The sequence below is a fragment of the Megascapheus bottae genome, chromosome 18 (assembly GCF_031878675.1).
Source record: "Megascapheus bottae isolate mThoBot1 chromosome 18, mThoBot2.hap1, whole genome shotgun sequence".
Taxonomy (NCBI): domain Eukaryota; kingdom Metazoa; phylum Chordata; class Mammalia; order Rodentia; family Geomyidae; genus Megascapheus; species Megascapheus bottae.
The window spans coordinates 37,565,526-37,581,864 of NC_143526.1; the positions used below are offsets into that span (position 1 = coordinate 37,565,526).

Here is a 16,339-nt window from a genome sequence, read left to right on the forward strand (position 1 = left end):
TTTGGCTGTCATTCCTAACTTACCACTAAGTCCACAAATCTGAAATGCCTGAGCTTCATCTGAGTTGGATTTCTCCAGCAGGTCACAGGTAATGGGAAATCTGTCCTTTTCTAAGAACTTAAGAGACCATCTTGTTTCATTAGAATTAAGTAGCTATTTAAGAGGGGTGGGGAAGCAAATATTAGCTGCGGTGGTGTGGGCAAGGTGGAACCTTTACAATCCAAAGCTGCAATAGCCTTTTTACATTGTTCTCCAAAGTGGCCTGGGAAGCCCTGGAGCCTGGAGGCCCCGCCCTTCTCAGGAACCTGAGGGCAAACAGCTCTCCTGGCACGAAGACACTGTCCATTCTCTCACAAGTGTTCATTCACTGCACATCATTTGTGATGTCCTGAATGAATGCAGGAACAGAAATGAGGATGTCTTCTAAGAAGTCAAATAGCAAAGAGATTTACAAAACTATAAAATGATGCCACTAGGAAGAGGAGGGTGAAACGGATGGAGTACACTGCATGTATGAAATGTTACAGTAAAACCTGTACAACTAGATTTAAAAAAATCAAGACTTTCTCTTCCAGAAAGACTAGCTTGAAATAGGTCCATTAAAGTAACTATTTTAAACTAATTTCTAATATGTAAATACTGAGCAATAATCCACGTAAGCCCAATTTCTTTGTGGTCCTGAGTTTCTAAGTAAAAGAAAAAAAAAGCTTAAGAATTGCTGACTTACATGAGCAACATAGTTCACTTGCCACCACTAAAAAGCCTGGACAACAGTGAAACCTTGTATTGAACCAAACCAAATCAAAACTGGTAACTCAAGGCTGTGATGGCATTTTGCTTTCTTGCTCTAACCACAGTCTCAGATGTTAATAAATCCTTACTAAGCTAGAAACTGGCAGTGGTCTTCTATAACTTTAGACTCAGGATTTTCTAACAACCATACTTCTTACCTCTCGCAAGTATAAACAAACTGTGCAGCCTGTTGAATTTATTAAAAACAAGCTTATTTTATAAAATAGAAGACATTGTTAATATGGCCATAATCAGTAAATTTAGCATATAATAGACTGAATATGTAAACTACATTAATGCCAAAATAAATCATTTTGTAATCACTTGAAAAGGGACTGATTCTCCAATTGAAATTGAGCTTTTGTTCGTTTTTCTGTATATGTGGTACCAAGGAATCAAACCCAGGGCTTTGTGAATGCTAAGTAAGCACTCTACCACTAGGACATGCTCCCAGCCCTTTTTGGTTTTTTTTGGGGGGGGATGGCTGGCCAGAAATGTATATTCTCTTGTGGTGTTGCTGGGGTGGGAGGGACATTCCAAGAGATACACATCTAGAACACATGTAACTGAGAATGAGCCTTACCCTACATCCGACAGCAGCAAGCACACATATGTAAACAATCCAGATAGAAAAGATACACACTAGTCTCTGATATTACGCCCTCCCTCCACAAGCAGCGGCTCAGAAACTTCACATCACATATCTCAAAACAAACAGCACCAAGCAAGGGTTTATTGAGTGATGGTTAATGACTCAAACAACACAAGGCAAGCCAGCTAGTTTATTCAAAGTGAAGCTAAACCTTCGATCTCTGGCTCAACAAAAACATATACCAAATCTCTCATTACAAAACCAATCCGATCCTGTGCGAAATCAGAGCCGATTTAAATCAGTCATATAATCTCTAATATTCTGGGCTGGCGATTACAACATGACAAATGATCAGTTCTGTGACAAAACCACATTTGACTTTCCTTGGCTACCGAATCTTAAACATTAGAGAAACGGAATTTTATAAAGGATTTCACCATATACCCACTTCTGCCAGTTCTCAAATAATTATTTTTCTTCATCTCTCAGGAACATTTTTTAGATGAGAAGAATTTTCTTTGATCTGCTTTGCCTTGACGGGTATGAAAGAATTCGAGAAATTAAAAAATGAAGATTAACTGAGATGCCAAGAAAAGTTTTTATTGCAAGCACAGTGAGCAGAAAGATGTCTTCTCACACAAAGTGGCCACAAGGTCTGCCATTATCTAAATCTCTGACAACCCTTCATTGGTTAAAGCGTATGTACTAACTTCTTGTTATCAAGTGTACATCATTTCTGCCATGTGGGACATTTTCTTGGGGATATACAAGTAGTATTCCATGTAGCCTGACAGGTCCTCAATGGTTACATCATCCACATAGACTCGAGCTTGCTCAGAGCAGGAGCGGGGAGAGCCAGACAGAGTTCTGGTGTGCAGTGACTGAGAGTAGTCCTCCAGCATACATCTTCGTTCTGGGGCCAAAGGAGGGACATTCTGCAGCCCTGAAAAGGAATACACCTCCATATCATGCCATCTCTTACACTGGCACTCCTTGCCTAAGCATGTACATGGCTTGCCCTGGTTTAGCCTGGAAACGGATTGAAAGTCAGAGAGATCACTAGCCTTGAGGCTTGCTTGGGAGACTTGGGTAGCGCCAGAAGAGTCTTCCGCTTTACTCTCTGATGGGAGCCTTGGAACTGTTGTTCTCAAAGGCTCAAGGAGTGCCCCTGTGTGATTAGCATCGAGAGAAGTAGAGCTTTCTCCTGCAGGGAACTCTTTAGGGGTGGGAATTCCCAGCCCACTGCCGCCATCAGGGGAGTCAGTCTGACTTTTGTGCTTGAGCTGGCTGCTGGAAGAAGATGCTATTGCACTGCAATGTATGAACTTGGGAGGATGAAGGACCGGAGACTTAGAACGTCGACGTCGCTGGGTTCTCACTGCTCCTCGCGAAGTCTTCCTTGTAGACCTAAGAGAGAACAACATACAAGAGGCTAGGATACAGAAGCCCACTGGAGACACTTTCACAAGATTTGGGAATTGACCTCTTCTCAAGTTTAGTAGTGTTAGGTCATGAATATCCCCCAGAAATGTTCTCTCTCTTTTTAAGCTGCTAAGTTTTTTTTGTCTCAAAAGTTCAACCTCCCCTTAATAACAAGCTATAGAAACATGTGGTATACAAGGCCTGGCTGGTGTCCACCTGGCCTCAGGAACCTTTCACCAGTGAATGTGGGAGAGCACTAACAGTCCACCTGGTGCTGAAGCCTAAACAAAATACTCTAGACATGACTCTAACCCCATACTAGTAGGAAGTTAACCCTACAAAATAGCCATGCCAGAATCATGACTCACTTTATCTGGTACCAACCAGTAAAAGACAAACACAGGAATCAAAAGAGAAAGATCTGCATTCCCCAATTTCCGTTACAGTAAGGGGGGAAAAATCTCCCTCTCTCTCCCCCCACATACAGAGTCTTTCAAGTAATCTCTTAAAAGATGGGGAGAAGGAAGGGGCTGGGATGTAGCTCAATGGCAAAAGCATTTGACCAGCAAGTGCCAAGTCCTGGGTTCAATTCTCAGTACTAAAAAAAAGATGGGGAGAAGTGAGAGAAAGGGAAAAAGCAAAATAACAAAGTAAAATGGTAGAACTAAGTTCAAACAAACAAAATTAATACGAATGTACTAAATTCAATTAACTGAATTAGAATAAAACAGTACCATGCCACAGGTTATATAGATATACACAAACTTTTAAAGCATAAGGAGAAACAGTGCCGGGCTCACACCTGTAATCCTAGCCACTCAGTAGGCTAATATCTAAGTATCATGGTTCAAAGCCAGCCCTGGCATGAAAGTCTGTGAGACTCATATCTCCAGTTAACAACCAGAACACCAGAAATGGCACTGTGGCTCAAGTGGTGGAGGGCTAACCTTGAGCTGAAGAACTCAGAGACAGCACCCAGACCCCAAAGTTGAAGCTCCACAACCACCAAGAGAGGGGGAAAAAGGAGAAAATATACTATGCAAGCATATAAAGAAACTCCAGACAGGCTGGGTGCAGTGGCTCACACCTATAATCCTAGTTACTCAAGAGGCTGAGATCTCAGAGTCACGGTTCAAAGCCGAAGTCCATGAGACTCTTATCTCCAATTAATCATGAGAAAACTGTAAGTGGCCCTGTGGCTCAAGGGGTAGGGTGACAGCCTTGAGCTGAAGAGCTCAGGGACAATGCCTGGGCCCAGAGTTCAAGTCCCACAACCAAGACACACACATACATACACATACATACACATACATACACATACACACACACACACACACACACACCCAAAAACAACAACAACAACAAAACCACCAGACTAACTCTATATACTAAAAACGCTTTAAGACAAAAGCCATTATAGGGCCAGGACTGCATTCTATGAACGTGTTATACTATTTGCTTGGCATGTATTAAAGAAATGGATTCCATTCCTCAATACCACACACATAAGAAAGTGGTACTGTGGCTCAAGTGGTAGAGTGAGAAAGCTCCAAGGATAGTGCCCAGGCCCTGAGTTCAAGCCCCAGGATTGGCACCAAAAAAAAAAAAAAAAAAGCCATTATAAAACTACACAATAAGCTGGGCGCCAGTGGCTCACATCTATAATCCTACTAACCAGGAGGACAAGATCTGAGGATTGAGGTTCAAAGTCATCCCGGGCACTAAAGTCCATGAGACTCTTACCGCCAATTAACCACCAGAAAACCAGAAATGGCACTGTGGCCCCAAGTGGTAGAGCACTAGCCTTGAGCTGAAGTTCTCAGAGACAGAGCCGAGCCCCAGAGTTCAAACCCCGGGACCAACCAAAAGAAAGAAAAAAAAATTAAAAAGCCCACAACAGGGCTGGGAATAGAGTGCTTGCACGAAGACCCTGGTTTGATTCCTCGGTACCACATACAGAGAAAAGACCAGAAGCAATGTATTGGCTCAAGTAGTAGAGCTCTAGCCTTGAGGAAAACCCAAGGATAGTGCTCAGGCCCTGAGTTCAAGCCCCAGGGCGGGCAATAAAAAAAAAAATCCAACTGCATAATAAAAATTTCAATACAGAAAGAAAATATCCTAAACTTAAATGAGCCTAGGCATGTGAATCTAACAACTCCATAACAAGTAACACAAAGCTGGGTGCAGTGTCTCACACCTGTAATCCTAGCTCCTCAGGAGGCTAAGATCTGAGGATTGCTGTTCAAAGCCATCCTGGGCACTCTTATCTCTAACCACTAGAAAACCGAAAGTAGCACTGTGGCTCAAAGGGTAAGCCTTGAGCTGAAGAGTTCAAGGACAGTGCCCAGGCCCAGAGTTCAAGCCCCACAACCGACCAAAAAAAAAAAAAAGTAACAAAATTGAAAAGGACAAACAGCAAGTTTCATCAAGGAGATTTTAACCTATCTTTCAATTACTAATAGGTCACAAGCTCACAAAAATACTCACAGAACTCATTCAAAAACAATTAAAGATATATTCTTCTGAAATACACATACAACGTTTTAAAAACCTGACTCTGGGAACAGGTCAAATAGAAAGGCTCAGCAAATCCACAACTGAGAATCACTGAGTCCTTTCCTATTTTCTGTACCAAAGTATACTCTTTTTCCAGGTACTCAGGAAAGAATATCCAACAATTTTAAGGTGTTAGGATAAGAATCTTCTCAGTAAGCAACTCTTACCCATGCCAACTATCTTTAGATGGACACGTGCTTTTAGGTTTGGTATCATCTGCTGTAGTTCTGGCTGACGCTCTGACACTTGTACCTTCTCCAACAGACAGTGACACGATGGACCTGAGGGCAAGAACAAGGTTTACTGTCATGGAAACTGTTAAATGAAACATAATGCTCTCACCAACCCAAATATAACTTTTAGTAATACTTTTCTTTATAGTTTAAATTTTTCAAAAAAAAAATCAGTCAGCTTTTAGTGTAATTTTTCCCTCTATAACCAGTTCAGAATCCCTAAAAGTCCATGGTTGAAAAATCATAAGCCAAAAAGCGTAAGCAGCAGCAGGACATAAATAGACTTTCAGGCTGTTTATCTGGGGCAGATCAGCATTCTGTACAGATGGAATGCTACTGACGCTGACCATTCTTTAACACAGGCCAATCACAATCATGGGAACCAAGTTTAAGAGCAAAACCTTGAAAAAGACTCAACCCAACCTGAAAAACATACACATTTTACAGCTACTCAACTTTGGACAGTGCATTTAATTTTTTCAATTAATAATTCTACAGACAGTTAAATCCTTGGTTAAAAAATATACGGGGGAGGGGGGACACGGGAGTTTAGCCTAGTGGTAGAGTGCTTGCCTTAGCATGCGCAAAGGCCCGGGTTCGATTCCTCAGTACCACATACATAGAAAAAGCTGGAAGTGGTGAAGTGGCTCAAGTGGCAGAGTGCTAACCTTGAGAAAGTCCAAGGACAGTGCTCAGGCCCTGAGCTCAAGCTCACAACTGGCAAAAAAAAAAAAAAAGAGAGATACTCTACTATACTAAAAACATACAGCCGAATATAATGTAAAAACTGGAAATAATCTAAGTATCCAGGAAGAGAAAAATTATTATAGGAATCATGGCACATCTGTCTACACAATGGAATATTAGGAAATTATGAAGAATTAAAAGAACAAGAATTTTGAATGACAATGTTTTCACAATAGGAGAAATAGCATGGTGAAACATCTTTATATACCTTATAATCTCTTACTTCCCCCACTCCACCCCAGTCCTGGGGCTTGAACTCAGGACCTGACCACGGTCCTTGGGCTTTTCTCAAGACTAGAGGCTCTACCACCTGAGCCACAGCACCACTTCTGGCTTTTTCTATGTATGTGGTACCACGGAATCAAACCCAGGTCTTTGTGCATGCTAGGCAAACACTCTACCACTAGGCCAAACTCCCAGCCCACCAGGCCCTGAGTACAAGCCCTAGGACTGGCAAAAAAAAAAAAATCTACAATAAAAAGATTTCATTTCATAGTTTGACAAAAAGGATGTTGATTTACAATAACATATAGATATATTTATCCTGCTAAGACAAATACCATTGGAATCAAAACCTGTTCAACAGGATCGTGCTAAATTCCTGGCAGAACTTGGTTAATCATGAGTCAGTTGCTCAAAGGTCCCATCAGCACAGTCAACCGGCAACAATATTACATTAGAAATGTAGGCAACACTATGTGAGTCTAAATTTGCTTAGTCACACCAGTGACTCACTTCTTATACTCAACTTTAGTTTTCTCAAACACTAGACAGTGCTTCTTTTCTTCCTATGATTTTACTCATGGCAGATCACATACTACAAATGTGATTTTCAATCCTACATTGCACAAATACTTTGCAAGATATTTCAAAATTGTTCGAATTTGAGTGGGACTAAAATGGCTTAATTTTACATTCCTATATTTAAACATATCAGAAGAGTGTACATCAAGAGTGTATATATATATATATTTATATATATATACACGTATGTTTATATACCTAGAGATTTGTATGCATATTCCTAATTGTAAGAAGCTATTTCTACACAGAAATCACAGAACAATACACTATATCCACAACCGGAGAGCTGTTTTCTTACCATTTCTATTTCTCAAGACAGCTTATCATATTATTAAGATAAAATGGCAAGACAATCATATTGGAAAAACCGATGGGAGAAGCAATACTTTTTGAAGTATTAGGGAAGCAAATGTATTTATATCTACGGTGCCAATCTGTCAACCTAAAGCTTTTCATTTGGTGAGCCAAAAATAAGCAAGAAGGGCTAAGAGTTTGGCCTAGTGGTAGAGTGTTTGCCTAGCATGCAAAAAGACCCAGGGTTCAATTTCTCTGTACCATACACATAGAAAAAGCCAGAAGTGGTGCTGTGGCACAAGTGGTAGAGCTCTAGCATTGAAAAAGCCCAAGAACAGTGCTTAGGCCCTGATTTCAAGCCCCATAATGGGCCAATAAAAAAAGAAAGAAAAAAAAAAAAAAGAGTCTAGTGCGGTGGCTCACGTCTGTAATCCTAACTACTTAGGAGGCTCAGATCTGAGGATCAGGGTTCAAAGACAGCCCAGGCATTAAAGACAGTGAGACTCTTATCTTCAATTAATCACTAGAAAAAGAGAAGTGGGGCTGTGAAGCCAGGGATAGGACAGTAGCCTTGAGCAGAAGGGCTAAGGGACAACGCCTAAGCCCAAGGGTAGGGCGGTAGCCTTGAGTTGAAGAGCTCGGGGATAGTGTGCAGGCCCAGAGTTCACCCCATGACCAACAAAAAAAGAAAGAGAGAAGGAGGGAGGGAGGGAAGATAGAAAGAAGGAAGGAAGGGAAAGAAAATAAGAAGCTATAACAAAAATTAACATCTACTTAATTTTCACTTTTTGCCAAGTACTGCATGCATTTCTTCATACTGCCTTCAAGGTACTATATGAAATGGTTGGGGTTGTTTGGTTTTCATCAGTCATGGGACTTGAATGCTGGGCCTGGGCGCTGTCCCTGAGCTCTTCAGCTCAAGGCTATGGTCCAACCATTTGAGCCACAGCACCACTTCAGGTTTTCTGGTGGTTAATTGGAGATGAGTCTCACGGACTTTGGTACCTGGGCTGGCTTTGAACCGAGATCCTCAGATCTCAGTCTCTTGAGGTGTACCCGGCAAAAGAAATGGTTTTATGAAACGGGTTCTGGCTTTTGGACTGTCTGGGTTCAAATCCTGACTGATGCTTCTTACCAACATGACCAGTACAAAGCGAGTCTCATGCTGAAACTATTTAACCCAATATAGAAGACATCATGAGATATAAATGTTTCATTCACAAAAATAGAAACTCTTTTCTAATTAGAGATAAGAGTCTCACAAACTTTAGTGCCTAGGCTGGCTTTGAACCATGACCCTCAGATCTCAGCCACCTAATTAGCTAGGATTACAGGTGTGTGAACCACTGGCACCCAGCTTGGAAATTCTTATATTTACTAAAAATCTGGTATTTCTCCTGGCTAGTAGAAAAAGAACATACTAGCACAGAGCATTTTAGAAAGGATGAAATATTAATATTCAGACAGCAGCTGGTCTGTAGGTGTTCTAATTAGTTTGGCCAAAGGGTCTAAGATTATTGATCTCAGTGACAAAACCCTACTGAATAAAGGTTTCCATAGTGATAACACTCAGCAATCAGATACCATGAAATCAATAATGTCTTCATGCATGTCTACTGAGTTAATTCACTTTCGGTGAAAAACACTGTATTCCCTTGAGAAGTATGAGGAAATCCCTGATGTAATACTGCATGATAATCTTTGATTAAAGGGGGTTAAGGGGGCTTCTCAAAAATAAAGAAAACCAAAACACTCAATCTTAGAATACAAATAAGCTTATTTTTTTCTAATTTTTTTAAGCTTGGGCTCAGGGCCTGAGCTTTGTCCTTGGGTTCTCAAGGCTAGAGCTCTACCACTTGAGCCACAGCACCACTTCTGGCATTTTTTCTGTGTATGTGGTACCAAGGAATCAAACCTGGGTCTTCATGCATGCTTGGCAAGCACTCTACCACTAGGCCAAACTCCCAGCCTGAGCTATTTTAAATTTTAAACAGCAACATTTCTTTCAAATATGTCAAAATGACACAATATCAGTATTACATCTATGAATAGTGAGTAATATTAGAAGATCTCTTTAAGGGAAAAGGACTACTGAAATGTAGAAAGTGCATAAGAATATGCAACAGATTCCATTACCCTGATGCATCCACTCTTAATTTCTTGAAAGCAGTTTGTAGACTCTCCTCCTCTCCATCCTTGGCTTCAGATTTCATTGTGAACGTTTTCTGCACTACTATGGATGTTCCCGTTAATACTAAACAAGAAAAGAAAAGAATATAAGCAAAATGAAAGCTGGTGGAACCAACGTATACCTTTTATTAAATAATCTATGCTCTGGTTAAGGGCTATAGCTCAGTAATAGTGTTTGCCTAGCAAAGATGAAAGCTTGGGTTCAGTCCCCAACACTGAAAAATGAAAAAAAAATACTCCTGATATTAGTGTTGGGAGAAAAAAAAAGATTTTTAAAAGAAAATTTCAGTATAGATGACTAGGAGACTGTAGGTTTTTATTTCTTAACAAAATACACACAATACATGTATTATGATAAATGTCAGAATCCTATTAAACAATCAATTCCAAAATGAAAAATCTGTATTTCTGCTCATATCTTCCCTCCACCAATGTGTATTTATGTGCAAATGCAAGTTCTGGGGCTTGAATTAAGGACCTAGCTTTGTCATTCAAGGCTGGTATTCCACCATTCAAGCCTGAGCTCTACTTACAGCTTTTCAGTGGTTAACTGGAGATAAGAGCCTCACAGACTTTCCTGCCCATGTTGGCTTTAAACCACAATTCTCAGATTCAGCTTCCTGAGTAGCTAAGATTACAGGTATGAGCTACTAGTCCCAGAGTATCTGCATCTTATCAGGAGAAAACGTTGTGGATGTCTAGAAATCTATGAACTGACCTTTATCATCAGGTGAAAAATAAGTAAAAAGCTTTAACTGAAACAATTCTTTCAAACACTACAGTCTAATCTAATAATTCTAATTAAATACAACTTCCTGACACAAGATAGTATTTCTGTAAAGCAATCCTGATCCATACATACATCAGTAAGTACAAAAATCTTCAAGAGAACAAGATTACCCTTGTTATTACTGCAACTGAGCCACAATCTCCAACCCAGAGAATGAGATATAATTGACAAAACAGAAACTTAACTAGTAACTTAATTGCCAATTAATCTGGTACACTATCTAAAAATTGATACCTTTAGTTGTTTTGTATAAAGTTTTGAATAATGTAGTTATCACACAAGAAATAGAAAAATACAACTTGCAATTTTAAAAAAATGACAAAAACTGCAGGCACTGGTGGTCGTGTCTAAAGTCCTAGCTACTCAGGAGACTGCAATTCTGAGGACTGCGGCTCAAAGCCAGCCCAGAGAGTCTTATCTCCAATATACTACTCAGAAAAAGCTGTAAGTGGAAGAATGATAGCCTTAAACACAAAGAGGCTCAGAGACAGCACTCAGGTCCTAAATTCAAGCCCCAGACTAGTCAAAAAACAAAACCAACAAACTAAGAAAAGAATGAAACTTTTCCTTTGTCAAGGGAAAGTAAAACAAGCAAATTACTATTCATGTGTTAATATTATCCTCTTAATCAATTATTTTGTCCTAATTTCTTAAGTTCTCATTTTGCTATTTAAACAAGGGAAAACTTAAAAATTGCCAGAACTAGAAGCAACAGAGAAATCTGTTTGAAAAACAATTTACTGAATTAAGTCTGTAATCTACCTTTTCAACAAGAGTAAAAAAGAAAATGGTACCAAGTTTTGAACAAAGAAAATAAACAAATCAGTATCCAGAAAGAAAAAAGTGAGACAAAAACTTGGAGAGAAGCCAAATAGCAGAAAGGCCAGCCATGATGGATCCTAGGACTCAGAAAGCTGAGATCTGAAGAGTTCAGTTCAAAGACTCACAGGAAAAATGTGAGAAATTTTGAAGCAAGCATTCACTTTACCTGTTTCTAATCTGGTACCCTAAACCCCATCCCTACCCCCCTCCCCCACCCCCCAGGCACTCTCAGAGGGAGTAGTGCCTCTCTATGGATCCTCTGGTATTGTCTGATTCCACATTTGCTCATTTCTCAGGGGTGGATTTGATGAGACCGCTAATATTCCAAAGGCATAGATGTCATAATATGTTTAATAGAATGTAGCATAAGTGGCAAAATAAAGCATCAAGGAATCATGACTTGTTATACATTTGTGTGCAGAAGGTAGGGAAGTTTGGGTAATCTCTGGGAAAAAAAAAAAACCTGAAAAGCCTCAAAATAACTTTGCTCATGTCTAGGATTAGGACAGGGTGGTTTGGGTGAGCCCTCGACACTCCCCCCACCAAAAAAAAATTTTTTTGAAACAGCCAGGCTCATACCTGTAATCCTAGCTACTCAGGAGACTGAGATCTCAGAATTATGGTTCAAAGCCAGTCCAAGTAGAAAAGTCTATGGGACTCTTACCTCCAATTAACCAGCAAAAAGCCAAAAAGCCCAAAAGTGGAGATGGCACTCAAGTAGTAGTGGATCTGCCTTGAGTTAAAGCTAGGTGAACGTGCTAGGCTGAGTTCAAACCCCAGTACTGTCACCTACCCACCAAAAAGTTCACAGGACTCTATCTCAAGTAAACAAGAAAGCTGGGCTCAGTGGTACACACCTGACATTCCAGCTACCCATAAAGTGTAAATAGAAAAACATGCATAGCGGGTATGGCCTAGTGGTAGAGTGCTTGCCCAGCTAACATGCTTGATTCCTTGGTACCGCATACACAGAAAAAACCAGAAGTAGTGCTGTGGCTCAAGTGGTAGAGCACTAGCCTTGAGAAAGCCCAACAAGAGTTAAGCTTGAATTCAAGCCCCAGGACTGGTGAAAAGAAAAATTGCAGTCCAGATTAAAAAAACAACAACAACAACAAAAAAACAACTAAGGAAGTTAGGCACCAGTGGCTCATCCTGTAATCCTAGCTATTTAGGGACAGAAATTTGAGGATCATGATTCAAAGCCAGCCCAGTTGAGAAAGTCCATGAGACTTTTATTCTCAATTGGTAGCCTTAGGTAAAAAAGCTCAAGGAACAGCCTGATGCTGTGCCTCATGCCTATAATCCTACTCTGGAGGCTCAGATCAGAGGATCGCAGTTCAAAGCCAGCCCATGCACTAAAAAGTCTGTGAGACTCTTATCTCCAATCAATCACCAGAAAACTGGAAGTGGCACTGTGACTCAAGGGGTAGGATGTAGCCTTGAGCTGAAGAACTAGGGGACAATGCCCAGGCCCAGAGTTCAAGTCCCATAACCATCCAAAAGAAAAAAAAGCTCAAGGACAGTGTCCAGGCTCTGAGTTCAAGGATGGACAGAACAGACAACTACACTAAGGAAGTTCCAAAAAACAAAGCCTCAAATCTCATACTGCCTAAACGAACAATACTGCCAAAATAACAACTAAAATGTAACTCTGCTAGCTTCCACCTCAACTTCATATGACAAAAAACCATAAATATAAAGCCATGTTTAGGGGCCGGGAGTTTGGCCTAGTGGTTAAAGTGCTTGCCTAGCATGCATGAAGACCCGGGTTCGATTCCTTGGTACCACATACATAGAAAAAAGCCGGAAGTGGTGCTGAGGCTCAAGTGGTAGAGCTCTAGCCTTGAGAAAGTCCAAGGACAGTGCTCAGGCCCTGAGCTCAAGCCCAGGACTGGCAAAAGAAAAAAAAAAAAAAAAGCCATGTTTAGTGGCCCATATAACCTGAAATCCCAGGTATGGGAGGAGGAAATGGGAATATTGAAATTGAAGGCTAGACTTGAAAAGTCCATCAGCCAGGCATGGTGGCTCATGCCTGTAATCCTAGCTACTCAGGAGGCTGAGATCTAAGGATCCAAGTTCAAAGCCAGCCCGGGCACTAAAGAATGTGAGACTCTTATCTCCAAATAACCACTAGAAAACTGGAAGTGGCACTGTGGGTAGGGTGGTAGCTTTGAGATGAAGAACCCAGGCTCAGCTCAGAGTTCAAGTCCCATAACCAACAACAACAACAACAACAAAAAGAAACAATCTGTGTGTGGCAATACAAGCCTGCAAACCTACCTAAGCAGGAGGCAGAAGAAGTAGGAGACGATTATATGGAAAACTAAAACAGAAAGGACTAGGGGTGTCACACAAGTGGTAGAGCCAAACCATAGCACAGCTCCCTGCCTCACACCAAAAACAAAAACAACAACCAAAAAAACCCATTTAAATACACTCCTCACATGTATTAGACTGGTTTGATTAACCAGCATATAAACATGATCGTCCACAGAATTCCATGCTTCAGTGGGCTCTAATTCCTCCTCATGTCTAGTAGACATACAAAATAAATAATATACAACAGTGTCTTCTGAAATACCTGGATGGAGGACTGGCATAGAGCACATATACTAAAACAACTGAAGCGCCACAACATTTAGAGGTTATAAATAAATTCTGCTGCAGAACTAAAATTTGATTTGTAGTGTTCCTCAATTTTTTTATGGCCAACACTCAGCTTATGGGCCCAAACAGAATTAATCATCTGAGTCAGTCTGTCCAACCTCAAGAAGCCTGCACAGTGCTCTTCGGGTTTTGCTGGAACTCAGTCAATATCTAAGTATCTCTAACACATCTAAACATACACTATTGAATCTATTGGCAAAAACTCATTCCTTTCACAAATATTTACAGAATTCTCAGATACATACATGCTAGGGATAGAAGGGTGAACTTGATAAGTAGATAGGGCTGGGAGCTCCATATCTGTAAAAACTAGAATCCCATTCTTGTGCTCCAGGAAATTAAAATGTAACACTTGGCTAAGACCCTTCTCACCCATATATGTAACTTTTTATTATGCAGTGTTAACTTCATAGCTTGTCTGCTGAACCCCCACCCACAGTAGTAGGTGTTAATACAAACAGTGGTTAACATTCCTATTGACATGTTAGAAGAATGCCATCTAAACCAGTCTGGGTGGCTCACTCCTGTAATCCTAGCTACTCTGAAGGCTGAGATCTGAAGATCGCGGTTCAAAGCCAACCCGGGCAAGAAAGTACGAGAGACTCATTTCCAACTAACCGGAAGTGGTACTGTAGCTCAGAGTGGTAGCCTTGAGCTAAAGGGCTTAGGGACAGCGTCCAGGCCCAGAATTCAAGCCCCAAGACCGACAGAAAAGAAAGAAAAGGAATGCCATCTATAAATCAAAACATTAAAAAGGATCCAACTAGACTGAAACTTCAGAATGAATACACAGTCTATTTTCAGACTCTCAGCACTCGGATTACTCACTTTTTTCCTTACTTTAACTCAGAGTAAAGGTAAATCTTAGGCATGAATTTAAGAGCTACATCACAGCATGTCTGCAATTACGAAGGCTTATTAAGCTCCTCGGTATTCTTAACTTCCCACTGGCTCAAAGCAATAGCTTACTCCTATCTCCGGGACAGCAAACATAATGAGTTTCCCTGTCTTTTATCAGCTTCAAATTTGTGGGAGACATTCTTGCTAAAAACTTAGTAACAATCCTCAAAACAGCAAACTTGTATAAGATCTGTATTTGTTACCACGCATTGTCTTACATTAAATCAGCCTTTTCTTTCCCCCATGTTCCCCTTCAACCTTGCAAAAACGAAGTCCGTGTAAATTCCTCCGTAAGAGGCGGGAGGGCAAAATCTTAGTTTTCTTTTGGGTTTCAACGAATAGGTGTCACGATCTTATTTACAGCTAGAGGTTTCCTTAAACTTCAAGTCTAATTCCTCACTCCCAGGATCCTGAAAGAGACCCCAGACCATCCCACGACGTATCCCGCCGGCTGTAGGCGTGCCCTTTTAATAAGCTGAAGGCTTAGAAAGTTTCCCAGGAAGCCTGGGGAGGGAAACCACGGGGGAAAACCATCGCCCCGTACCCCCAAAACACTCATACCTCTCTCCCCGCACAGCCGCCCAAACCCCGTCAGGACTGCAGTCAAAGCACCCCGTTCTTTTCCACCGGAATCTGGGCTGCGGAGAGAGGTCAGAGCTTGGGGGTGCGGGGGGGGAGGGGACGCGGGGAGCTGTCCAGGGGTTCGGCCTCCGGGTCTCCGGAGGGGAAGGTGTTCCCTCGGCTAGCTAGGCGAGGCTCGGGCCGAGACCCGAGGAGTACCGACGAGACCAGGAGCGGAGGCGAAGAGGCGGCGGACGGGAGCGCGACTCGAAGGAGAGCGGGAAAAGGCGGGAAGGCGCAAAGCGCGGCCGAGGAAGGCGAAAAGGGGAAGGAGCTCCGGCCGGGCGGCGGGCGGCGGGGCGGCGGGAGGAGCGGAGGGCGGGAAGCGACGCGGGCGAGCGCGGGGCGCGGGGCCCGGCGCCGGCAGGCCGCCGCCGAGGTGGCGCGGAGAGGCCCAGGCCCGGCCCGGCCCGGCTCCGGCGGCAGGCGGCGGGCAGCAGGCTCCGGGAAACGACGCGTCTAGCGACGGGCGGGTCCTGGAGAAGCTGCCCACCCCCGGGCGGGCCCTGGAAGCCGAAGGTGCCGCCGGCCGCCCATCCCCGGCACGTCACCGCACTTACCTTCACGCAGCAGGGGCGTTCCGGAGGTCCGGTCTCGTCAGTTCAGACCGGCTCTCACCGACCGCCGAGCCGGACTGACCCGGATCCAAACCAGCCGAGAAGGCGGCCCGCGCCTCCGGAGTCGCACTGCGCCTGCGTCACTCAGGCACGTGCCCCGCCTCTTGCTCACGCTCCTCCCACCCCAGTGACTAGGCAGCGCGGCCGGCGGCAGCTACGCAGGCGCGGGGCGAGGGCCGCGCCTCTGGAACACGCCCCTCTCGGAAGCACGTGCGCCTTACGTCATTTCCTGTTATTCTTCCTCCCTTCCCTCCCCCCACTCCCGCCTCTAGCGCAGGTTTACTCAGGGCGG

The 16,339-nt window shown here is 42.6% G+C and overlaps 1 protein-coding gene across 3 annotated transcripts; it reads right to left on the bottom strand.

Annotated features, from left to right (window-relative positions):
* Nucleotides 1-1,963: 1,963 nt before the first annotated feature.
* Nucleotides 1,964-16,115, bottom strand: Oser1 (oxidative stress responsive serine rich 1). 3 transcript variants are annotated; one of them, XM_090352393.1, is made up of 4 exons: nucleotides 15,991-16,115; nucleotides 9,577-9,694; nucleotides 5,530-5,643; nucleotides 1,964-2,791 (listed from the first exon to the last, which is right to left on the bottom strand). In XM_090352393.1, the coding sequence occupies exons 2-4, from the start codon at nucleotides 9,651-9,653 to the stop codon at nucleotides 2,104-2,106; spliced, it is 879 nt and encodes a 292-aa protein (XP_090208519.1). In that variant the 5' UTR covers nucleotides 9,654-9,694; nucleotides 15,991-16,115; the 3' UTR covers nucleotides 1,964-2,103. The 3 variants fall into 3 exon arrangements, with proteins under 3 accessions (XP_090208519.1, XP_090208521.1, XP_090208520.1); XM_090352395.1 differs by lacking the exon at nucleotides 15,991-16,115 and adding an exon at nucleotides 15,371-15,480; XM_090352394.1 differs by lacking the exon at nucleotides 15,991-16,115 and adding an exon at nucleotides 11,409-11,506.
* Between the last annotated feature and the right edge of the window lie 224 nt (nucleotides 16,116-16,339).